Source organism: Mesoplodon bidens (genome assembly GCF_964165515.1).
Source record: "Mesoplodon bidens genome assembly, chromosome: 4".
Lineage (NCBI taxonomy): Eukaryota > Metazoa > Chordata > Mammalia > Artiodactyla > Ziphiidae > Mesoplodon > Mesoplodon bidens.
The window spans coordinates 127,603,706-127,629,316 of NC_138160.1; the positions used below are offsets into that span (position 1 = coordinate 127,603,706).

General features: G+C 43.3%; 1 protein-coding gene across 5 annotated transcripts in view; it reads right to left on the reverse strand.

The window, feature by feature from the left end:
* Positions 1–11,167: 11,167 nt before the first annotated feature.
* The window catches only part of SH3TC2 (SH3 domain and tetratricopeptide repeats 2), a 58,849-nt gene continuing 44,405 nt past the window's right edge, over positions 11,168–25,611 (reverse strand). For 3 of the 5 annotated variants that reach the window (XM_081233971.1, XM_081233972.1, XM_081233974.1), the window contains 5 exons: positions 19,981–20,131; positions 17,809–17,931; positions 16,414–16,564; positions 14,445–14,641; positions 11,168–12,778 (listed from right to left, as the gene is read on the reverse strand). In XM_081233971.1, coding sequence (XP_081090097.1) covers positions 12,587–12,778; positions 14,445–14,641; positions 16,414–16,564; positions 17,809–17,931; positions 19,981–20,131 — 814 coding nt within the window. In that variant the 3' untranslated portion in view covers positions 11,168–12,586. Of the gene's footprint in view, positions 12,779–14,444; positions 14,642–16,413; positions 16,565–17,808; positions 17,932–19,980; positions 20,132–20,634; positions 20,854–25,611 lie in introns of those variants that run through there. The other 2 variants (XM_081233973.1, XM_081233975.1) reach the window with 2 other exon arrangements.

A 25,611-nucleotide genomic window follows, 5' to 3' on the forward strand; every position in this document is an offset into this window, starting at 1 on the left:
CCACCTGCAGGACTTTGAGTAAGAGTTAATTTCTTACTTAACCTCCCTGAACTTGTTTCCTCATGTGTTCTATGTGAACAATTATACTATGCAGTTACTTCCTGGGTGGGGTGAGACCATTAAGAGGAGTCAGTGATGTAATGGGACCACACATCTGGGACCCTGGCCCACCCAAGAGCCCATAGGCTCCTTGAGGTCATGGACCATGATTACCTTGCTCACTGGAGCGTGAACCTAGCACATAATAGGTGTTGAATATTGGATGGATGGTTGGATGGTTGGTTGGTTGGTTGGTTGGTTGGTTGGATGGATAGATAGATGGATGGCTCTGTTTCCATTGTCCCACAGGAGCTATCCCTGACTCAGACTCTCCTTCCTAGAGCTTCTCACATGCGTATCCAGTCTCACCCAAGAAGACCAACAGATACTCAAAGGCAGGGACTAGGTCTTTTGTCCTATATCTCACCACAGCCTCAACTTATGATTCACCAAGGAAGGAGCCTTGGGATTCTGAAAAAACACTCTGCCCACTCAGGTCCCAAAATATCCTAAAATTATCACCTGTCCCCTGGCACCCTTACTTCCAAAGAACTTTCAGGACTGAAGGGATTTCCTGTAATACTTGGTGGATTAATGCTTGTATAAACTGAGTTTCCTGGTCATTCCCCTCTTTAAGACAAAGGGGAACCATCAAATGTTCACAAGGAAAATTGTTCTCTTCAAGATCTTAAGTTCTAAAAAGAAAATGTGAAACCAGAATTACAGTTATTGAAAGCACTGATTTTCAGATCAGATAGAACTGATTTTGAATCTCTGCAAGTGTCTTAACTACTTTGAGCCTAGATTCTTTCATCTGGAAAGTGGGGATAATAACACGTTCTTTGTAGGGTCATTAGGAGGATCAAGTCAAATACTATAGGTGTATTACTTAGCACCATGCCTAGCACAGGGCAGGGACTCAGCAAAAGACTGTGATTATTGCTTATCGTAATTGGTACTTCACTGAAAATCAGGAAGAGACCAGCACATCTATAGCAATTCATCCTCAACAAATGAAAATTATGCTTATTATTCTCAATAAACTTTTACTGAGCACCTGCTATGAGTGTGAGCAGCCTTATCACCTAATTCCCTATGTCTCTCGTGAGCAAAAAGCAGGTAGATTATGGTCTTAATACTTTCTCCCTCTCATAAGTGATGAAAAGTGGTCACAACCTGAATCAAAAGTTTCACTCAGGGGCTTCCCTGGTGGCGCAATGGTTGAGAGTCCGCCTGCCGATGCAGGCGACATGGGTTCGTGCCCCGGTCCGGGAAGATCCCACATGCCGCGGAGCGGCTGGGCCCGTGAGCCATGGCCGCTGAGCCTGCACGTCCGGAGCCTGTGCTCCGCAACGGGAGAGGCCACAATAGTGAGAGTCCCGCGTACCGCAAAAAAAAAAAAAAAAAAAAAAAAAGTTTCACTCATTCATTTTTTCTTTATTAACCCATTCATCAAACCTTTATTGAGCTTCTACCATGCGTCAGACACTGGTAACAACTCTGGGAATATAGAGGTGAGTGACACAGGCAAGGTCCCTGCTCTCATGGAGCTTCCAATCTAGGTGGTGCACAGGAATTTTTTTAAAAAGCCAAACAGACAGTATAATTATAAACTGTGATAAGTGCCCCGATGCAAAAGTACAGGGATCTACAAGCACATGAAAGAGGGCGAGTCTAATCTAAGGATACAAGAAGAAAGAAAGAGAGACACAGACTTCAGCTGGAAAGAAAACAAAGGAATGCCACAGGACTTGGAAGAGTGTCAGAATATAAATCTAAATAATCCCTTAGGACTTTAAAACAACCAAAAATGCAGATCCTCCAAGTCATCTCTCTGTTTGGCTATCCTTCCCTCCACCCACTAGAGTTCGAAAGCTACATCCTCTAGGACAGACAAAAGTCTGTTTTGTTTATCTCATGAATAATTAGCTGTTTGGTCACCAGGATTACCATGCAGCTGTTATTTCAGCCTGGCCCTTGGCAGTTGCCCTGGGGAGGGAAGCAGATGTAACTAGTGTCACTGCTGTCTGGGGCAATGTGCAGACGTCAGGGGCATTCCTATGAGCATCTCTATGAAGCAGATGTCCAGTGTATCCCCAGATGAACAAACATCAAAGTTCTCAATTTACAAGAAAGTTCAAGAACAAAAATGTCACCTTCACACATAATGTTTGGCCCATGAAAGAAAGGTCAAGTAGTTGAAAGTCATATACATTAGGTTTAAATATCATCGTCTACATCTAAAATTCTTTGTTAGAATCAAAGACAGAAGAGATCACCTACTTAAAAATTCTTTCCAGAGATAAAGAATTTGCAATAGGTAAAATTTGCATAGGCAAAAATTTGCAATCCCAAATAAACATAAAATAGAAGGTTAAGAAAATAGGTAAGCATTCCTAAATATTGTGAGTCAGTTAAAAAACCTGTTCCTAACACAGTTTATGCATAAGAATTAAAACATCTCAACATGAGCGTGGGCTTCTCCCTGGTTATTTGTTTCACAAGACACATTTGGAGGATGATGGTATCCCCACCAGCTTTCCCATATCAAAAGTGGATAATTCTCTCACGTCTGTGACCTCCCTTCTGCTGCTGCCATTCAAGCCCCACAAAACTCCATTCACCTGGCTGCCTCACTTGCTCAGGTATCCACACTCTTCTACTATTGGCTTAGGGGTCTCTTGCAAATTCACCCCACTCCTCACCTGGAATCTTTCAAATCTAATTTATAATTTGTTCTGATCTATCACCATTGTGACATTATAAATGTTCTATTCCTCCTTTCATTTTCCATTTGGGAAAGATGGTTTATCATTTCTTCTGGACTGTTACCTGTGGTCAGTGATAACCTTCATATTTTTTCAAGATCTCCTAGAAAATCAGTTCTCTCCAATCCTGTTCTAGAGTAATTAATTTTTCGCCTCACCAGAATCACCATATTGATTTCAGCCTAACATTCCAGGCTGCTGAAACAAGTTTTAACCTTGCTTCTATTCATGATCACATTAGTGATGGTACCTGTCCCAGTGATGTGTCACCTGATAGAGATGCACAGCATAATGTAATGGGTTCGCACCCTAGTTCCAGCATCAGGGAGACATGACTTCAACTCTCACCTCGACCACTTACTAACTGTGGACTTAAGCAAGCCATTTCCATTTTCTAAACCTCAGTGGAGATAAAAACAATAGTATCTTCCTCAAAGTGTTGTTGGATTACATGAGAGAGTTCTCAAAAAGGTTTGCATAGGGGCTAATGCATAACGTTCATTCAAAAATCTCAACCGTTATTTTTGTTTTGATATGTACACATTCTCTGGTCTCAGTAAAGTTGTCCCATCAAATGATATATATGAAAGAACAAAAGCCAGAGCCCTCCAGGTCAATGCTTTTCAAACTGCAGATTAGTGAATCTAGAAATCAATTTAGCAGGTCATAAGCTGGGTATTTTTTAATTAGAATAGAATGTTTTTAAAAATGAATAGAATAGATCAAAGTGCATTTCGTGGTGTAAGCACAAAATGGTGTTTTGTCAAACGATACTATAGGTATATTTGTGCATATGCATACTGAGATACAATGTAAAAGGCATTTCTTACTGTGTGTCATAGTAAAAACCAAACCAAACAAACAAACAAAAAATTTGAAAGGCATTGCTGTAGGCTGATCCAGAGCTCCTAAACACACTCTTTGGTAATGATATACTACTTAGGAGAGACATTACTGCCCCCTGCTGGAACTCTTGATTTCTCATGGAGAAGGAAGACCTCAGCCATCCACCCCATACCCCCCTGTCTGGAAGCTTACCTGGGGGGGAATGCACCCCTTGAGCTATCCTGATGCCCTGCGCAATGAGTCCAAGGCAGCACTAGAAGTGGCAGCCGGCGTTCTCACCTTTAAAATAATTCTGAAAGCACAGTGTCCTTCCTTCCCACCTGCCTCCACAGTCTCTCCCGAAAACAAAGCTGAGCAGCCCCGTGACTGAGTTATCCTTGGTCTCACCTCTGCCCTATCACACATCACAGCTGGGCAGAGCCTCCCCAGCCCCTAAGCAGCCACATGTCTCTGCTTCACTGGGCAGACTACACTTCCTGGAGGAAGGTGAACCGACTGCATGTTCTCAGAGCTGGGACCGCCAGCAGCCTCCATCTTCTAATGCCCCTGAGTTCTAAAATAACTGACTAGGGCTGGGTGACCAGAGGAGTACAGACTTGGAAAGATGTGCTGTCCCATCCAAGAGATAGGCCTCCACCAAGAGGTCTCACCAAGAGGTAAAGGTCCCAAGACACCAGCAACCCTAACACAGTCTTAAGATACGGAGCCCAGAACCAGATACACTTACTAAGAATCTACTTAGTCCTGCTTCAGTATCAGAGCTACCATGAATTGAGGGCTCATACCTAGTCATCCATACTTGAGGTCTCAAGTAAAACTCGAAGCAGAGTTAAAATTGAGGCTGAAGAGTATAGAGTAACTTGCCCAGTCACTCAGCCAACTTCAGACCCAGGTGCCCTTGAATGCAGGACAGCGTTCCCAGCCACTGCTCTAAGTCTGGCTGCACTTCCGAACTTCAGGACTTACACCAAGAAAGAAACAAAATATGACTGAATTGCAAAGTGGCAAATAAAACCTAGTATAGAAAAGAGTAAATCTTAACTTTAAGATAAATAAACTAATGGTTGGGTCATAGTAGGCATTTTTTAGAACATAAACCATTAAAACCATTTTAATTTGCTTTAAAAATAGCCTCATTTGTTTTAAGTCTTGGATCAGGCTTCTTTCTTCCTTAGGTAAAGCCCTGCTCCCAAAGATAGATGTGCCTCAGCCATTTCCTCATCTATGAAATAAAGAAGGTAAACAAATCTATCAGGTCACCTAGTGTTTACACTATGTGCCAGGCACTGAGTGTGTTCAGTACTTTTACGTGTGCTGATACAAATCTTACAACACTGGGCTCAGAGAAGTTAATTAATTTGCTGAAGGTCACACAGCTAGTAAGAGACAGATTCTAACCCACATATGCCTGACTCCCTTGCCCCCACTAGGAACTGTTACCGTGGTGAGTGCACGACTCATCCTCTTTAATTTTTCCTTCTTCCCTTCCCCTTGTCCACACATCCCAATGGGAGCAATTATCAAAAGGGAAGGAGGTCAAGATCATGAAAAACAAGGGAAGACTGAGAGACTATCACAGGTCAGAGATGACTAGGGAAATGCGACAGCTAAATGCAATGTTGTACCCTGGACCCTGGATCACAAAAAGGACTTGAGGGGAAAAACGGGTGAAATCCAAATAAAAGCTGGAGTGTGTTGTTGCAATATCCAGCTAATGGGTCTCCCACCTTCCCTCCTGCTGCTCTGTAATCTGTTCTCAGGCTGCTTCCAGATTCATCTTTCCAAAGCACAAATCTGAGCATAGCTCTCTCACCTGCTTAGAACCTTTTCGTGGCTCACCCTCACACTCAGGATCTGTCTCCGGCTCCCCTCTCCAGAGTCTTCTCTCACTTCCCTTCCTTACCTCCCTGACTCTGCTCCAGCTTTGTTCAACTCATTGCTGTTCTCAGAAAACCCCAGGCCCTCTCCACCCTCTGGACCTTTCTTGACACATACCCTGTCTGTGAACCCCACCCAGGCTGCAGGTAGAATTAAGTAGATACCTCTCTTTCTCAGGATTCAGTTTAGGTGTCACTTCCTCCAGGGAGCCCTCCCGGATACTCTTGCTCCCATGCCTGGGTTAAATCCTCTCCCCTGAATTCTCACTGCACCCTGTAATTAGCTCCCATCACAGCGCTACCCATCCTGGACCATATTCATATCTGTCCCTTCCCTCTTATACAACTGAGTCCCAGCTTCCCTGAAGTGGGAAGTGTGCAGCCAGACATGGCATTGAATAGCATTGACTCCCACTGTGAGGAGGTCAGTCGTTTGCACTGCTTGCTCTGTTTCCTTGATTGCTCAAGGAGAACTGTGTTAGTTTGTCTTCAACATTCCCTGTCAATTGCTAATCTCTTTATTTTCAAATAATGCCAGATCAAGCCTAAGCTGGCACTTGCCATAAGCAACAGGATCTAGCTTGAATTTAGTGCATTGTTTGTTTTCATTGTATTTGTTTTTATTTATGTAATTCTTTTTCTAGAAAGCAATGTTTTTCTTCTGCATAGACCAGTCATCCTTTATAAAATTAATATTGAGTAAAGGAAGTAAATCAATTTTTAAAAAATTGGTAAGTGGTTGTTCAGGTGGCACATATGGTGATAAATGCAAGTGTGCATATGCATGTGCACATACGTGCACACAAATGTGCACGTATGCATGCATGCATAAAACTGTGAAAATCGCCCGGAAGGAATCATTTGTGCAGCTAAGTCCTTGGACCCAAGGTACTGCTGTCTTTGCCACAACTACCTGTGTGGCAGGGAGAAAATTACTTTTCTGTTTTTCAGTTTACTCACCTGTAAAAAAGAAGAGAAAAAAACTGGGCCATAAAAACATGATTTCATCTTCCAGATACAAGTCTCTCTTCCTGTTCAGATGGCTTGGAAATAACCAGCTTGGAAATTTCTGAAAAGGAACCTGCAGGAGGTCATACTTTTTATATTAGAGATCAGAGGTCTGAAGTTTATAGAGGTTAAGTGACATGCTCAAGGGTCACATCATAATTTAATGTCAAATTCAAGACCAAGATCCAGGTCTTCCCACCCCCTGGTGAACTGTTACTCCCTTCATTTCTGAAACTGTCCACCCCTATATACTTCTTTCCCCAGATAAACTTCTGTCAAAAGAGTTACATTCAGCTCAATATCAAAAAAACAAACCCAATCCAAAAGTGGGCAGAAGACCTAAACAGACATTTCTCCAAAGATATACAGATTGTCAACAAACACATGAAAGATGCTCAACATCACTAATCATTAGAGAAATGCAAATCAAAACTACAATGAGATATCACCTCACACTGGTCAGAATGGCCATCACCAAAAAATCTACAAACAATAAATGCTGGAGAAGGTGTGGAGAAAAGGGAACCCTCTTGCACTGTCGGTGGGAATGTAAATTGATATAGCCACTATGGAGAACAGTATGGAGGTTCCTTAAAAAACTAAAAATAGAACTACATATGACCCAGCAATCCCACAATTGGGCATATACCCCGAGAAAACCATAATTCAAAAAGAGTCATGTACCACAATGTTCATTGCAGCACTATTTATAATAGCCAGGACATGGAAGCAACCTAAGTGTCCATCGACAGATGAATGGATAAAGAAGATGTGGCACATATATACAATGGAATATTACTCAGCCATAAAAAGAAACGGAACTGAGTTATTTGTAGCGAGGTGGATGGACCTAGAGTCTGTCATACAGAGTGAAGTAAGTCAGAAAGAGAAAAACAAACACCGTATGCTAACACATATATATGGAATCTAAAAAAAAAAAAAAAAGGTTCTGATGAGCCTAGGGGCAGGACAGGAATAAAGATGCAGACATAGAGAATGGACTTGAGGACACGGGGAGGGGGAAGGGTAAGCTGGGACGAAGTGAGAGAGTGGCATGGACATATATATACTACCAAATGTAAAATAGATAGCTAGTGGGAAGCAGCTGCATGGCACAGGGAGATCAGCTCGGTGCTTTGCAACCACCTAGAGGGGTGGGATAAGGAGGGTGGGAGGGAGATGCAAGAAGGAGGGGATATGGGGATATATGTATATGTATAGCTGATTCACCTTGTTATACAGCAGAAACTAACGCAACACTGTAAAGCAATTATACTCCAATAAAGATGTTTAAAAAAGTTACATTTTACTTACAAAGCACAAGCAAACACACACACACAATATAAAGACATCTTAAATAATGGAAAAGCAAATAAGAAAAGGATAAAAGCAATATTAGATTTCAAAGCATTAGCTCGGATGAATAGGGAAGTAATGTAACTGAAAGCTGAGAAAACATGTTACAGGTTTTCCACAATGTTGTAATTCCCTCCTTGTTCTTTATTTAGATTAGATGCAAGGAGCCAGAAGCCAGGCAGGCCACTAAGTTTTGGGGGAGGATTAGGATAAAAGAGGGTAACTGATTCATCTTTGGCTACTACCTATGAATAATGAAACCTGTTTAAATAGAAACCAGGCCCAAACACCACTTCACTCACTCTCTGTGGATCATGAAAAACAGCATCAACATGATTCCAGGAGGAACAGTTCACCACATCTTTAAAACAGAATTTTCAGACACTTTTAAAGAATATTTCAGCAGAGTAATTTGCATACAGGATATAGTCATTTCAATGATACAGCACAATGTTTTTCTCATTTAAAAAAATAGCCTTATCCTTGTCTTTGGAAATGTGCTGAACATTTTTATAACTGACCTGGTTAAGGGCAAATTTACCAGACTTACAGGTAAACCAAAGTGCACAGAATCACAAAGAAATGGAAAGATATCCCTCACTCTTGGATTGGAAGAATTAATATTGTTAAAATGGCCATACTACCCAAAGCAACCTACAGATTTCATGAGATCCCTATCAGACTACCCATGACATTTTTCACATAACTAGGACAAACAATCCTAAAATTTATATGGAACCATAAAGGACCCAGAATTGCCAAAGCAATCCTGAAGAAAAAGAACAAAAGCAGGAGACATAATCCTCCCAGACTTCAGGCAATACTAGAAAGCTACAGTAATCGAAACAGTGTGGTACTGGCACAAAAACAGACACGGATCAATGGAACAGAATAGACAGCCCAGAAATAAACCCACACACCTACAGTCAATTAATCTGTTACAAAGGAGGCAAGAATACACAATAGAAAAAAATACAGTCTCTTCAGTGAGTGGTGTTGGGAAAGTTGGACAGCTGCATGGAAATCAATGAAGTTAGAACACACCTTCGCACCATACACAAAAACAAACTCAAAATTCCTTAAAGACTTAAATATAAGACATGACACCATAAAACTCCTAGAAGAAAACATAGGCAAAACATTCTCTGACATAAATCATACCAATGTTTTCTCAGTCAGTCTCCCAAGGCAACAGAAATAAAAGCAAAAATAAAGAAAATGGGACCTAATCAAACTGACAAGCTTTTGTACAGCAAAGGCAATGAGAAACAAAACAAAAAACAACCTACAGACTGGGAGAAAGTGTTTTCAAATGATGTGAGTGACAAGGGCTTAATTTCCGAAATATACAAATAGCTCATACAACTCACAACAAAAAAACAGCCAACCCAATCGAGAAATGGGCAGAAGACCTAAATAGACATTTCTCCAAAGAAGACATAAAGGTGCCAAGAGGCACCTGAAAAGATGCTCATCATAGCTAATTATTAGAGAAATGCAAATCAAAACTACAATGAGGTACCACCTCATACCAGGCAGAATGGCCATCATTAAAAAGTCTACAAATAACAAACGCTAGAGAGGGTGTGGAGAAACGGGAACCCTCCTACACCGTTGGTGGGAATGTAAGTTGGTGTAGCTACCATGGAAAACAGTATGGAGTTTCCTTAAAAAACTAAAAATAGAGTTCCCATATGATCCAGCAATCCCATTCTTGGGCATACACTGAAACAAAACTACAATCCAAAAAGATACCTGCACCCCCTATGTTCATAGCAGCAATATTCACAATAGCCAAGACATGGAAACAACTTAAATGTGCAGCAACAGATGAATGGATAAAAAAGATGTGGTATATATACACAATGGAATACTACTCAGCCATAAAAAGGAATGACATAATGTCATTTGCAGCAACATGGACTCAGAGAAAGAAAAATACCACATGATATCATCGCTTATATGTGGAATCTAAAATATGACACAAATGAACCTACCTAGAAAACAGAAACAGACTCACATAGAGAACAGACTTGTGGTTGCCAAGGGGGAGGGGTTCAGAGAGGGGTGGATTGAGTTTGGAGTTAGCAGAAGCAAACCACTATATACAGAATGGATAAACAACAAGGTACTACTGTGCAGCACAGGGAACTGTATTCAATATCCTGTGATAAACCATAATGGAAAAGAGTTTTTAAAAGAATATGTATGTGTAACTGAATCACTTTGCTGTACAGCAGAAATTAACACAACATTGTAAATCAACTATAATTCAATTTTAAAAAGTACACAGAATCAGAAAAGTTTAACCAAATTTCCCAATGAAGTATAAAATGGGTAGATATAATGTCCTTCACCTAAATATATATACATGTATAGATATATGTGTGTGTAGGTATTTATGTGTATATATGTATATGTATTTATGTATATATATCTATACATGTATATATATACATACATGTATAGATATGTGTGTAGGTACTTATGTGTATATATGTATATGTATTTATGTGTGTGTGTGTGTGTATATATATATATATATATATATATATATATATATATATGTATACTTGTAAAAATTGAGAAATATCTGGCCAAACAGAAACTCAGGTGAGAAGAGACTTCAAATGATAAGCTCAATGTGAGCCAATGGTAAGATGTAGCTGATGGGGAGAAGAAAAATCTTAATGTAATGTTAAAATAAAACATTAAATCACATTAAGTATGGTAATGACCCTCTTTACTCTCCACCCACCAGCCAATACCAGTTATAGGAACCACACTATCAGAGGGACAGAAATTGGCATCTGGCCAGAGGAGAGTAATAGGTCAGTCGGGAAAAGGGAGAGGGTCTGTAACCTGAAACAAATGGAGAATGGTTCATGGCGTGGGTCCCAGAGCCAAGCAAGCCTTCTGCAAACATGAGATTCGTAACCATTCTGCATGCATGTGCCCCGTCAGTCTCCCAGGAATGTTGTTGAAAGGACTCTGCATGGGAGGTTAGACTCATCTTCAACATCCCTCCCTTGGGGATTTTATGGTTTGTGGTGGGAGCAAAACCACAGCTATCTTACATGGTAGTGGACTAAGTCACTTCATTTCCTTTCTGGTGAAGAATACTCTAGAGTAGAGAGCATTTTAACAACCAACCAAGCTCCTAAGAGAAAATAAGATGTACCGATATGTACACAGCATTGGTGACTAGAAGGTGCACTATTGACTCAACTCACCACCCCCATCCCACCACTACTCATCTGGTTGCTCCAAGAAGCTAGAAAGTAAGGGCAGAGGGTTTTACAGTAAATCTAAGCTGTTGGGGGTCAGATGGCGATCCCTATAGCTAGATCTTACATGTTTCCACATTTCCGAGCAAGAGTGAACCATCAGCATCAGGGTCATTCGAGATGCTCGTTAATAATGCATGTTCCTGGGGTGTCTCCCAGGCCTACTGAATCAGAATTATTGGGGTAAGAACCAGAAAGTTCATTTTCTGAAAGTTCCACAGGTTGATGCCTTTTCACATTCTCTGAGAACCATGGTTCCAGAGGAGTGCTTCTTGTGCTTCAGTGTGCATTAGAATCACCTGGAAAACAGGGTAAAGCCAGGGATCCTTGGCCCCAGAGACTGTGCTTCAGAGGTCTTAGGTGGAGCCTGAAATTCGCATTTCAAACAATCTCAGAGGTGACGCTGATGTTGCTGGCCCAGCCAGTCAGTGGACCATACTTGGAGCTCACTGCCTTAGCAAATTCCTGATTCCGTCATCAAGGGACTCATATACTGTGGTAGGCAGCTTCTCCCCACCTCCTGGAATCCACACCCTTGGTAATTCCCTCGCTATCTGTGTGGGCCGGACCTAGTGACTCATATATAATTAATAAAATATGCAAAACTAACTAGTTTTCATCTTCCCTCTTATTAAGGAGACAAATGTGTGAATAAACGTAAATGAGCAATATTTAATAATATACACTATTTACATGTAATTTATGTCATAACTTCCTTAGTGCTCAGTTTTTAGGCTTTGACCCTTGGGAGCCTTCTCCTGGGTTTATGGGAGGTTATGAGGGAGCAGAGCCTCGGGGCAGGATGGAGATGGTGCCTCCACATCAGACCTCACCTCCTGTGCACTCCACCTGGCCATTCTGAGGCTGTGTCTTTTGAGCTAATAGCATGGTGAATTCCCGCCTGCCAGTCCCCGTGACAGGAGGAGTGGCACCCCCTCTGGTTGAAGAGAGAAAAAAAAACAAATGACTAGTTTCTCTGCTGGCAAGGGGAGGGGCCTTTCCCTGAGAAAAGTCAATGAAGGGAACAAAGTCCAATGGGCTGGTCTTCTCTCCAGTGCAATGCCTCATTTCTTCACTGAGGGAAGGAGACAGCTTTTCTAGGGGCAGGGGTCTCATTTTCTCTAGAACTGTGTGTCTAGAAAGTGCATTTCAGGGTCTGTATGTGTGGAAGGGCCACAGTCTACTGGAAAGGTTCTAGACACAAAGCCAGGACTCCTAATCCCTGCTCCACCGTCCATGCCTTGTGTGACCTGGAATGAGCCCTCTCCCTCTGGACTATGCTCTTCCCATTCTGAGATGAGAGGCTGGGCCAGGTGATGACTTGAACCCCACCCCCAGATTAAGAGCCTAGAGCAGAGAGGTAGCTTCTGACCATGGCAACTGGTCGGAGATGGGACAGCTGTCCTCAGAGGGCCAGGCCCCCACCACTCAGCCACCGCGCCCTCTCTGAGGAGCGCCCAGAGAGGCTGCTATGCCAGAGGGGGCTCTGGCAGATGTAGTCCAGCCTGGTCCTAATGATGTCCTGCAGCTCCTCGTCACCCAGCAGGACTGCTGCAGCCAGGGCCAGCCAGAAGTATTCAGTGGCATCGTGGGCATCCTAACCCCCGGCATGGGGGCAGAGAAGAGATAGCATTAGCAGACATTTCCAGGAAAGGCTAAGAGGCAGTGCAGGGAAAGCTAAGAACACTAGCTTTTGTCTGCCTGACATCCTCTCCCACCCCCTTCTCCTGGTTCCTTGAGGGAATTCCTCCTACCAACTCCACTGCAGTTCTGTGACAGTGCTAACCCTGGCGGCCCTCCTCCTCAGGCACAGGGATGGCACCCTACCCAAGCTCAGACAATCATGAAGCAGCATCACCCTGGGCACAGAGCTTCAGGTATGTGAAAATGACTCAAGCTGACCTGTCCCAAGTCACTCTCTGGGACCTTTCATGTGTGACCTAACAGAGAAAATGGTTGCTCACCCTTTTAGAAGGGTGCTTGAGCCTGTCAATAACTGGAGGAGAAGAGGCCAAGAAACAGAGAGAAGCAAAAACATTCAGAGCCAAGAGATACAGAGAGAGGTGGGGAAATCCATGATGACATTTGAGTACCAGCATCCAGAACTACCTGAAATTAAACTTATACCTGAACGTCCTCGTTCCTTGAGCCAATAAAATCTCCTGCTTTGCTTAAGCTACTTTGAGTTGAGCGCTTTCCCTTGAAATCCCTAGAGCCCTCGGTTGATGCAATCATATCACACATACTTTGTCCCACTTCCTGGGAGCTGTGGGACAATGGCAAGATCACTGTGGGGGAGTCCTTCACTACCCCATGTCCCTCCCTAATGGTTGGGATGCAGAACAGGTGGTTCCTCCGGTGAGACTCAAAAAGGGATGACTGGTTCCCATTAACCCTCATCAGTCAATAATAAATTTAGGCCAGAAACACTCTGGCAAATAAGAAAAAGACAACAGAGCTGCCCTAAGGGTCCCCTGGGGGCCAAACACAGGAGTGACTCAGAAGCCACTGTATGAAGAGATTAAGCGTTGTGCTGCAGCAGACAGAGACCTCTGGTAAGGGAAGCCAGTGCCCAGAGACAAGGTTCAAGGGCCAGAATTGTAACTGAGAATTATAGACCCCACACACAGTTCTAGAAGTGGCTGGAAAAATAAGAAGTTCTGGATTCAACTCCAGCAGAGCAAACAGAAGAGTCAGGGCTATGGTCTTCTTAGGACCTAGGCTTGCTTACGTTCTAAGACCCTGCATGTTATTATCTCAAACGTTAACACGTACCTAGATTTATCCTAAAATAGTTTATACAACTTTATAAGAAGTGAGTTGCAATTGACTAATTAATCTATAACATTTTTAGACATACAGTTGAGAATTAATTTTGATTTTAATTTTGGAGCTTATACTTCTTTTGTTTGGGGGTCTCATGTATTGTTTTGGGTCTCATATATTTTCATAGGTCCTAGAGGAGCTCACAGGCACTAGACCAATGTGCCCATAGTACCTGACAGATGAAGTGGGCCCAGAAGTCACAGCAGGGCAAGAAAAGAGAAGAACTAGGACCTGCCTCCTCAGCAGAGATGGGAGCCTCTTTGAGGTCTCCAAGGGGGCTAAGTGAAAAGTCACTGCGTTCCCAGAGGAGCCACTCCCCACCCTATGAGACAACACTCCCCATCTTACCCCTCTCAACTTTACCTTGAAGGCTCAGGGTGAGGAAAGAATATAGTTGGACAGTAGCTCTCATATGACCTTGGAAGCCTGGCTCTTACCTTCAGCTGGTAGAAGGTGAGTTGGCCCAGGCGATAATACACCTTGGCATAGTATAAGGCCTCCTTGGGGCTCTGCAACCAGGGTGGACAGAGCGACAGAGTCTTCAGGTAGCAGTCCTCAGCCATCTCGTACATGTGCAGGGAATAGTACACAGTCGCCAGACGGTGGAAGGCCACCAGCTCCTGCCTCTGATCTCCTAGAAATTGGAAGACTGAGAGAGATATCCTGAAGCCAACACTTTGCATCATTAGTTCACTCATTCATTCTGTACAATTCTTTGAAGATCTACTAGGTATCAGGGACTGAGCTTGGGACACAGCAAACAAAGCAGAAGTCCTGCCCACATGAGGCTTACTGTCTCACAGGACACAGACGTTCCTTAAATAATCCCACAAAGGTAAGATTACACCTGTGATAAGTGCTACAAAAGAAAACACAGGGATCTATGAGAGTGACTAAGTGGAGTATGTGTTCTGGACAAGGTTTTCTGGGACAATTCCTGAGGAAAATTTTCTCATTGTGGATGTCACTATAACTCAGAATTCTGGGAAATAATTACTTCCAAATCTCTGTGATGGGAATGGTGACAAGACTAGCTCGATGGAGTAGCTAAGAATTTCTGACAATGAATAACTTCATATAACAAATGTTTTCTCCACATGAAAGTCTCTCTCTTCAGAGTTCTTCTCTGGGGCTGCCATCAGTAGCAGTCACCCTCTACCCTTCACCAGCTTTCAGTCTCAAATAAGCTACAGAGACCCATTCACTTTTAACTCATGCTTTAGAATCTTGGTGTCTAAGGGATCTTTGGCTTGTTTTGGTTTTGGATGGATTTCTTGTTTCAATAACTAACTCCTTTAACACAAAGTAGCATTTAAAGAGAACAAATGCTTCCAATTGTGTTTTTGGAGTATTTGCAAGGTGGCTATTTGATGCAATCTAAAAACATCACTTTTAGGCTTCAAAGAGCCAAAAGCCAAAGCTAAAAGAGAAAATCCAACTCTCTGATATGGAAAAGTCCAGTCACAGGGAGTCACATGAAATGGTGGATATAGCCTCCTTTCAGCTTCTGTCCAAGGAAGGATAAAGAATGCTCCAGAGGGAGCTGCCTGAGCCCCCAAGGTCTTCCTGAGATTAGCAGACAGTTGCACAAATAAGGTTTTCTGCAGTAAAGGGAGAGGTAGGAAAAGAGAGAGAGCTCTGAAGTGCAATTAAATACAATAAAGTCCAGTACCATCCACATCTCATGCCCTTGAGAATGCCCAGAGGTCCGTTCTAGAATTATCACAGAAGACTCCATTTGCCTTTACATCTAATCAATCCTCTAATAAAACCTGCTTTTCCCCAAGCACCAACATTCAAGATGAGTTTATCTTTTTTCATTCTGCCTTTTTTTTTCTGTTTTAATGACCTACACTGTTTCTCATTAGCTTTTGTTGTAAATGCAAGCTATTTCAGCTACTGAGGGAGTTAGGTTAATGGGAATCTGACCTTCATTTACATTTCAATTCCATAAGAAAATGTGTACTTGACTAATAATTAATAAGTTAAGGCACAGTGCTTTTGTAATGGGGCATTGCCTGTGCATAGGATAAAATACCATTTACCCTGCACTCAGAATAATACCAATAATACCAACTATAATATAATAATTAGTGTGCACAGGTAACACTTATCAAGGACTTACTATGTACCAAGCACTGTGCTATGGGTTTTACCTGTATGATCATCGGTCTTCATAACAACTGCCTGCTGTGGGTGCCATTTTTAATCCTGATTTGCCAATGACAAACTTGAGGTTTATAGATGTTAAGTAGCTTGCTTAACTGGGGGCTCCCTGACACTTCGACCTGGAATTTGAACCCACGGAGTCTGACTCCAGAGCCTATGCCCTTACAACTTTGTTGTCCCTCCTTAGGGAGTGTTACCCCCTCCCATTCAATACCCTGGACAATTAGGACCACCGACCTGTGACTGTGCTGAGTCTGGCCGCCAAGGTGGCAAATTCCAAAGCCTTCTCATAGCCTTCCAGGCTGATCTGCAGCTCTGTCAGCTTGTTGAAAATCCGGAGCTCGGTTCTCACTGCCTTCATTCTCCTTGCTAAGGGAACAGCCCCAGCCTGAGAACAGAGGCACAAGGAACCTTAGTCTAGCTGAGAATCATTGGCACATACCATACTCTAGGAGGCTGTACTGCATCCTACTGCCAGGGGTTGAGGGATGGCAGTGACTAAACCCAAGGGGGAGATGGCACCTTCCATGCATGGCTTTTCTCAACTCACTCTCCTGGTCCTTACTCTTAGTTGCTCTGCCCAGACCTCAGAGGTGGAAGAACTAGAGGTCATCAGGCTCCCTGAAACTGACAGCAGGAAAGGGATGATAACTTTCCTCAAGGTCACATGAGAAGTTACTCACCCGCCAGCTACACGCTCCCTTAGTGCCCACAGTGCTAATCTACAAAGTACATACGTGGAGTATGTGCATAGTGTCTGACAGAGTCCCCAGTAAATAGTCATTTCTATTATTTTTATTATGATAGAACTTTGGGCAGGTCACTTCATCTCTCTGAGCCTTAGTTTTCTCCTCTATAAAATACATATGACCAAGAGCACCTCAATAGTCAGGGACACGTTTCTTGTTCACCCCTAGCTCAGTGCCTGGCACATACTGGGTCTTGATGAATGTTTGATGACTGAATAAACAATTGAACAAGCGAATGAATAAGTATCTGAATAAGTGAAATTTTAGGATCAAATAAGATAATGAGTTTTCCAACTTCAGTCAGTGACGAACAACAATTATGATTCTTCACATATCTGCTTAACATCTGAACATTTATTTAATTAGTATTATTTCTTAAATCAACTGTCTTCTATTTTCTTGCCTCATTCTTTGCAATAATATCTGTGGTATCATAGGTTTGATGAACTGGTATTATACATCTTTAATTTTTAAAATATATTTTAATGCATACTTAATGAAAACACAGTAAAGCAAAAGTGTTCACCCATGGACCAATCATCTCCCACCATACCATGTACATAGGAACATTCTGGTCAACATAAAAGTGTGCTACAAACTATAAACTACTATGCACCCAAAAGTTGTAATTATTATGGTATGTTCTCTCAGGAAAGATACTTTATTTATCAAGCCTGAGAATGACAGAGTTCATCAGCTCCTTCTTTGAGAGCCTGCTAGACTGAAGACAGGGAGGGCCTGTGGGCATTGGATGAGGAAGGGAAGACAAAGAAATACCAGCAAGACAGGGGAAGGGGACGCCGGGCGAAGTCCAAGTGGCCTTGCCCACGTTTGTGCCACAACCTAGCTAGGGATACTGCTGACTGTGCAGCCCACAACTTACTCGATAATACTCCACCGCACGATGCCTGTGGCGGGTCCCATTGAAGAACACATCACCTGCTTCCTCGTAGAGCCTGAGAGCCAGGGAGGGCTCCTCTGACTTCAGGGCTTTCTGGATGGCTGCCTGAGTGGGACAGAGACTGCTGTCAAAGGCAGAGAGAAGGACTTTCCAAATGTCCACAGGACTGGCAGGAATGAGATCCTGACCATCTAGCTTAACCCTCTGCTAAAGTCCCCTGAACCCTAAGTTGTCTTCACACTCATAAAGCTAGTAAGATTCCCTAGTCCGGCATTTCCCCACCATGCTATGAGAGATTACTTTGGTGGCCCTAGAAATGGTTTTCAGCAGCACACAAACATCTTGTAATAGTTAAGTATTTGTTTTAATGTGTTTCAGAAAAAAAGATTAATCATATTCAAAACCTCTGCTTTTAGATAGCACTGTTTAGTGTAAAAAGCTAAGTTGATTTGAAGTTGAGTCAAAGAAAAATAAATAATGGTACAGAGGTACCTGGATATGGCAAAACTATAAACTTGATGTATAAATGACTGAAATTTGGGAAGAGTGATCTCATCCAACACGTACAGTTCCTAGATGGAGAAACTGAGGCTGAGAATAAGGAGCTTTCAAGTTTACATCAATAGTTAGTGGCAAACAAATGCTAGTGTCTTTCAGCCCATTACCCTTCTCCTGGCCCCTATGACCTCTTTATCTTGAACAAGCTACTTCACATTTGCACCTAAACAAAATGTGATGAGAAAGTAGAAAATGTACCACAACATCTGCAGCACAGCCACAGGACCTCAAATATCCTTAGGTAGGAATTATTCACCTCAGTGGGAATAACTGCAGAACATCAAGTCAGGTGACAGTCTAGGGTTGTGGGTGCCTGGGACCAGTTCTGGACAGTGAATTACTGGGGCAAGATCCCTCAGTTATTTTTATTGCATATGCAGCTACACAAAGATAGAAGCAGTGAGATGGAATCCTAGAGTCAGGAGTTCTGCCACCAAGCAATGAACAACCCCAATAGCTCCCTCTGGGCATGTCTCCCGGAGACAGAAAGGCAAGACTGAATTGTCTGCTCTCTGATAATTCTTCCAGCTCTAAAATCCCAAGGCAGAATAGAGTCTGCAAGTAAAAGCTTTAAGTCACACTGCTGGTGTGTAGTTTTAACCACTTACTAGTTGTATCACTTTAGGCAAGTTACTCAGCCTCACTGAGTGTCATCTGTAAAATGGTAATTTCAGTAGAGACTCCTGCTGCATTTGTAATGAGGATTAAACTATATCAAGCACGTGAAGCGTTAGCAAAGTCTCCCATGCATAGTAAGGCTTCAATCAATGCTACACAACCATTATTAAGTCTCGGTGGAAATGAATTTGTGCGATTGTAAGTAATAGAGTAAGGGGGAGTAAAAGGGGAGAAAATGAGAAATGGGAAGGAAAAAAGATAACAGGCATATTTTTGATGGAGCAAATCTTATATACCATCGTGTCAGTATTGTACAGATAATGATGATGATGAAATACCATTTATTAAGCATTTACTAGGTCCCAAGCACTTAATCTTTATATGCATATGTTTACTATGCAAATGTTATACCTAATCTTTATTAGAGACAGGTCCAGCCATGAAGAAACTGAGGCCCAGAGAGCTCACGTAGCAAGCCCAAAGTCACACGGTTCATAATCAATGGCCCTGTGATTTGATTCCACACCTGTCTTTTTTAAAGCCCAGGTACTTAATCACTATACTATGTTATATCTCAGATATTAAAGATATGCAAACTAAAAAATCATAAAAGAATAATGTTAATACCATACACACGTCAACCTTCCCTCAAACTGCAGCAAAACCCTGAAGTCAAGGTGTGTGTCAAGTTTTGGAAAAATGGATAAAACTGACATGACAGATGAGCAAGTCTCCCACCATGTTCTTTGAGAGCTCACACGTGCATATGGGACTCAGGGACTGGCCCTTTGCTGCTTGTATTCAACCTGCCAGACCACCTTGGTTTCCACCTTGGGTTCAGGGAGCAGCCCAGTTGACCGTCCCTCCAAGGGCTTGACGAGGACATCACCCCTCCCTAGTTCTAGCTGATCACTTTGGAGGGTACAGCTGCCTCCCCGGATGGCCCAGGTCAGCAGATAAGCTCTGCGGGAGGCCTACCTGCAGGTATAGCTCCACCAGCTCGTCTTCCTGCATGAGGTAGTAGAGTCGCCCAGCCCCAAGCCAGGCCTCAGCAGCCTTGTCTCTCTCCCCCAGGTCAACGAAGATACGCAGGCTCTCCTTGATGCAGGTGAGGGACCTCCTAAGGGACCTGGGGGTGGACATGGACTCATAAGGCGTGAGGGTTCAAAGGGGCCCAGAGTCACTCTGCACAGGAGGAAACTGAAGCTCTGGCAGGGGAACAACATTGCTTCAGAACACACAGAGAGATCGAGGACTGATCTGAATCTTGGATCTGCCTAAACCAGCTGTGAGAACTTGAGAAAGTACAGAATCTCTCTGTGACTTGGTTTTCCCATCTGTAAGATGGGGATAAGCTGTACCTGCCTCAGAGGATGGTTGTGAGGATTAAATGAGATAGAGTGCTTAGAACAATGACTACCACAGAGTAAGCACTTGATGAATGTTTAAATGTTAGTTATCATTTTTATTATTACTGGCCCATGGTCCACACACTTTTGACTACTCTATATAACAGTTTTTCATAAGAACCTAACACAGTGGATACCAAATGCATATTTATTGAATAAATCACAAAATAATGACCATAGTGGTAACTTTATTATTTTTTTTTAATTTTACTTTATTTTTGGCCAGGTTGGGTCTTCATTGCTGCGCGCGGGCTTTCGCTGGTTGTGGCGAGATGGGACTACTCTTCATTGCGGTGCATGGGCTTCTCATTGCGGTGGCTTCTCTTGTTGCAGAGTATGAGCTCTAGGCACGCAGGCTTCAGTAGTTGCAGCACGTGGCCTCAGTAGTTGCGGCACGCGGGCCCTAGAGCACGCAGGCTTCAGTAGTTGCGGTGCATGGGCCCTAGGGAGCACAGGCTTCAGTAGTTGTGGCTCATGGGTTCTAGAGCACAGGCTCAGTAGGTGTGGCGCACGGGCTTAGCTGCTCCGCGGCATGTGGGATCTTCCTGGAGCAGGGATCAAACCCGTGTCCCCTCCCTTGGCAGGCAGATTCCTAACCACTGCACCAGCAGGGAAGTCCCACAGTGGTAACTTTAAATCATCAAAAAGATTTGATGTTTGTATAAGAAGAAAAATCAAAGAAGGGTGAAAGTTTTGGTGCTTAACAGAGTACTCTTTAATTATCTGGAAATTGTTTACGTAGAAAACTCTTGCTCCATGTCAGGAATTAATGAAGAAATGAGGCATAGGTAATGCAGTGTTGAACAGGTTCAGAATTCCAGAACAAGAATCAGCCCTGGGTATCACCTAGATAGTAGTTCTCAACTCCAGCAGTAATTAGAATCTGGAAACTCTTTAAACATGCATACACAGGCGAAGTCACCCCAATGTGTTGACATGTCATGCTAGCCTGTGACACTCTAGCTCAGGCACCAGCATTTTGTCAAAGCTCTTTATTAGTTACTATTGTGACTCTATTGTGCACCTTGGGTTGAGACTCTCTTCTTTTTCTATAGAGAAAACAGGCCTGGAGATGGGAGGTGACTTGCACAAGGTTGCACACCACGCTGGGGGACAATCAAAGGCCAGAACTCTGTTCTCCTGAGTCCCAGTCCAGGACTCGTCCCACAGTACCCATACTCCTCACACTGTGATTCATGGCCCACCTGCACCAGCATTACCTGTGGAGCTTATTAAAAACACAGACTCCCAGAGCTCCCTCAGACTGACTGAATCAGAATCATCGTGGTAGCCAGCCAGGAATCTGAATTTCTTAGACACACCCAGGTTATGCGCCTGTGCATTGAAGTTTCAGAAGCACCGCACCAAACCATGCAAATCCTTCTAGAAACACTGATCATCACCCCCCAAGTCTGTAAACAGTTAGGAGGTCCTCATCAAACATGGCTACCATCTCATGATGGGCAACCCAGCCCCCAGGCCCCCTTGTGCACAGTGATGGAAACAAGCATTGCTTGTGACTAATGAGGCCCTGATTCATCTTGGCAATGAGGCAGCTATTAGCCTTCTGCAGAAAGTGCCAGGCGTTTGGCCCTTGTAAGTCCTGAGAAGAAAGAACTCTAGTTTTCCCTATTGCCCTGCTCTTGACATGATATTTGTTGACATCAACGATGGGCACTGGCCACCCTCTGTCAAGAATCAGAATGTCAGACTTGCTGTTCAGACTGTGCTGTGAGCTGAGAAGCTGCACACTGTGCTGAGGTGGTCACCAACCTCCTTGGCCTGATAACCACAGGCCTCCTTTACTATAGGAAGCCCTGTCCTCCTCTCACCCACTCCATACCCACCAAATGCCAAGCAGGGCTAACAGGTTCTGCAGGCCTGGCCTCTACTTCTCTCCCTACTCCCCCTGGAACAGTTAATGAAGAGAGGAGTCATACGTCTCATCCTGATCCTATTTCCTGCTCTGTTTTTGTTTATTACCATTTGCTGTCCTGGGAGACCCCTGGGCTATGGTTGTTTTCTCCAGACCCCCAGGGAGCAAGATTTGGGTTATCACAGAGAAGACAACTCACAGAGCAGGCATTACGATCTTAAAAGTTTTCTCTCTGAGCTCACTATGACTGTGGAAGAGAGGAGGTCAGTATTCCTCTCCAGGAAACACCCCATGGGGGAAGGCAGGACTTACAGAGACCCAGATGCTCACATTGCACTATCAAGACTCTATGTGCGGGCTTCCCTGGTGGCGCAGTGGTTAGGAATCCACCTGCCAATGCAGGGGACACAGGTTCGTGCCCTGGTCCGGGAAGGTCCCACATGCCATGGAGCAACTAAGCCCATGCGCCACAACTAGTGAGCCTGTGCTCTAGAGCCCGCCAGCCACAACTACTGAACCCACGTGCTACAACTACTAAAGCCCATGTGCCTAGAGTCTGTGCTCCGCAACAAGAGACGCCACTGCAATGAGAAGCCTGTGCACCGCAATGAAGGGTAGCCCCTGCTCGCCACAACTAGAGAAAGCCTGCACGCAGCAACAAAGACCCAATGCAGCCAAAAATAATAAAATAAATAAAATAAATAAATAAATTTATTTTTTACAAAAAGACTCTATGTGCATGCGTTTTCCAAAGACCACTGCCTCCACTAAGTCTTATACCTGATCCATGACTCCAGTAAAAGACAAGTGCCTTATGGTCTAGAATCGGGAAGTGGTCTCCAGCTTCCTTGGTTGTTTCCTATCACCATTCACCACCCCATGTGTTTATATCTGTCGCTGGCTGTGCTATATTGCCCACCAGGTAAGCCACTAGCTTGGCTTGGAATGTCCCAGCACCCCAATTCCTCCAGCCACCACCTGCAGGCTCTAGGTGTGGGCTCAGCTCCCAAATCAAAGAAGTAAGGAGCACGGCTGGTGGAACAGCATGAATTCAGTCTTGATCTCAAGTCTCATGCATTCCCGGCCAGCTATGCTTGGGCCCTGGCATGGTATCTCCTCTCCTATCAAACCCTGAGTCTTCTCTTTTTCTCATTTTTCCTGCCCCCAAAGTTCAATCTCTGTGGCTGAGTCCTTGTTTCTTCCTTCCTGTGTGGACATCAGCCATGAGCCTGTGGTGAGGTGACCTCAATACACCTGCATTCCCAGACTTCCTCTTACCAACCCCTGCTGGGGTTTTCCAGATCCCTGCCCTGCCTGGATGAATGTTTGACCTCTGGCCAGAGCCCAGACTCCACTAACTGGTCTTATCCTGTTTCCATAATGAGAATTGCCACTCACAAGGGGCTGACCTTGGGCCAGGTGCTGCGATACAAACTTTCAGTACACATTCTCTCATTTACTCCTCACAGAAACCCCAAGCCATGAGAGTTCTTAGCTCATTTTGTACATAAAGAAACCCAGTGGGTTTTTAAAAACGTGTCCATGTTTGTACTGCTCATTTCTAAAGTTTTATGTTGAGCTCCCTGCTGTTTTGTCTTGTAATAACAGCAATGGCAGCAAATGTTACTTAACATTTATTGAGCACTTAGCATGTGCTAGGGGCTTTACATGCATAATTTCATTTAATCATCACAACACCACTAAGAGAGCAGTACTATTATCATATCTATTTACAAATGGGAAAAATAAGCCTTTGAAGGGTAAGTAACACAGACCAGGTAATAAACCCTGCGATCTAAATCCCAGGATCTAACCCTGAGAATCGGACTCCAGAGCCCCCTACAAACCCTCAAGCAGTGCTCAATTTCTGGCTCAGAAATCAGCTTGTGGGAAGGTTTTGCTTATTTTACCACTTTAACAACTTCAAAATTTTGAAGGACATAAGCTACCTCACACCCTGAACAAAGCGCCCCCATCGGCAAAAGTTGGGTGGTGTTGTACTTCCTAGCCTCGTGATCAAACGAGAACGTTTCAGCAAAAGCAATTCTTTCCTTGTTTATGATTCTAAAAATGTTAGGGATTAGTCATATTAACTATACTGAAAACCAAATATTGAAGCTTTTTTTTTTCAGTTCCACAGAAGTAAGATGCACAGGATAAGAATAAAGGCCAGGAATAACGACTTATAGGCTACTATTGTATTCACATGCAAAGAATCATTATTTTGCAAAGACCTGTTGCATGCAAGGCATTTCTTTCTAAAAAACAATATGCACACCCTTTGTGGCACTTAGCACCATTTATGTGATACCTCTGGCGATTATGTATATAATATCTACTTCCTGAACTAGATGATAAGCATTGTGAGCTCAGGGACTATATCTCATTTGTCCAGTTTTTAGCACAGTGCCTGGGTCATAGTAGATGTTCAGCAAGTATTTGTTGAATCTATCCAATAGAGCCACAAAGTTCTCATGGACCCCACCTGGTTCAGCTCTAGAACTGAGTCTATAGACAGTCTAGAGTACAGTCTGTATTGTGTCACCTGGAGACAGAAGACAAGACCCCCTAAAGACCTTTCTCATTGAGAGACTGAAAAACTTCATCAAACTAAATTCTGTAGTCATCACCCTGAAGGCAGAGAAAGCAAGACTCAAAAGGTACTGAACAAAGGGACAGCAAAGTGTCCCAAGACAAAACTCTGAAGGCTGAGCCAAAGTTTTCACCATCTACTTGCTCTCCCTTACTACCCACCATCACTAAACCCTAGAGAAAACCTTTCAAATAGGAGGAATATAAATAAGTAAAAAAGCAGTAACGGGTGGTGAAAACCACCTTAAATTAGGGATTCAGGGATCTGCGCTAATACCAGTGAGGCAGGTAGTATAAGCAGTCTGGACTCTCCATAGCAGGCAGAGGTCAGAGCAGATGACAAATGAGGCCATTCTCATCCATACAATTCTGAGAGGTTTCACCATACAGTCATCTACACCTACTGCTTATTGAGGGTGAAAATTACTGGCTGAGCAGGCAGAATACATACAGAGTAGTTAAGAACAAGCACTCTAGGCCAAGGGTTGGCAAACTATGGCCCATGAGCCAAATCCAGCCTTCCACCTGCTTTTGTAAACAAAGTCTTATGGGAACACAGCCACATTCATTTATATATTATCTATGGCTGTTTTCACACAACTGCAGAACAGAGTAGTTGTGAAAGAGACCACATGGACAGAAAGCCTAAAACATTTACTATCTGAGTTTTTATTAGTGTGCTGACTCTTGTTCTAGACACAGATTGGGTATCAATCTCTGCTGTGTGGCTTC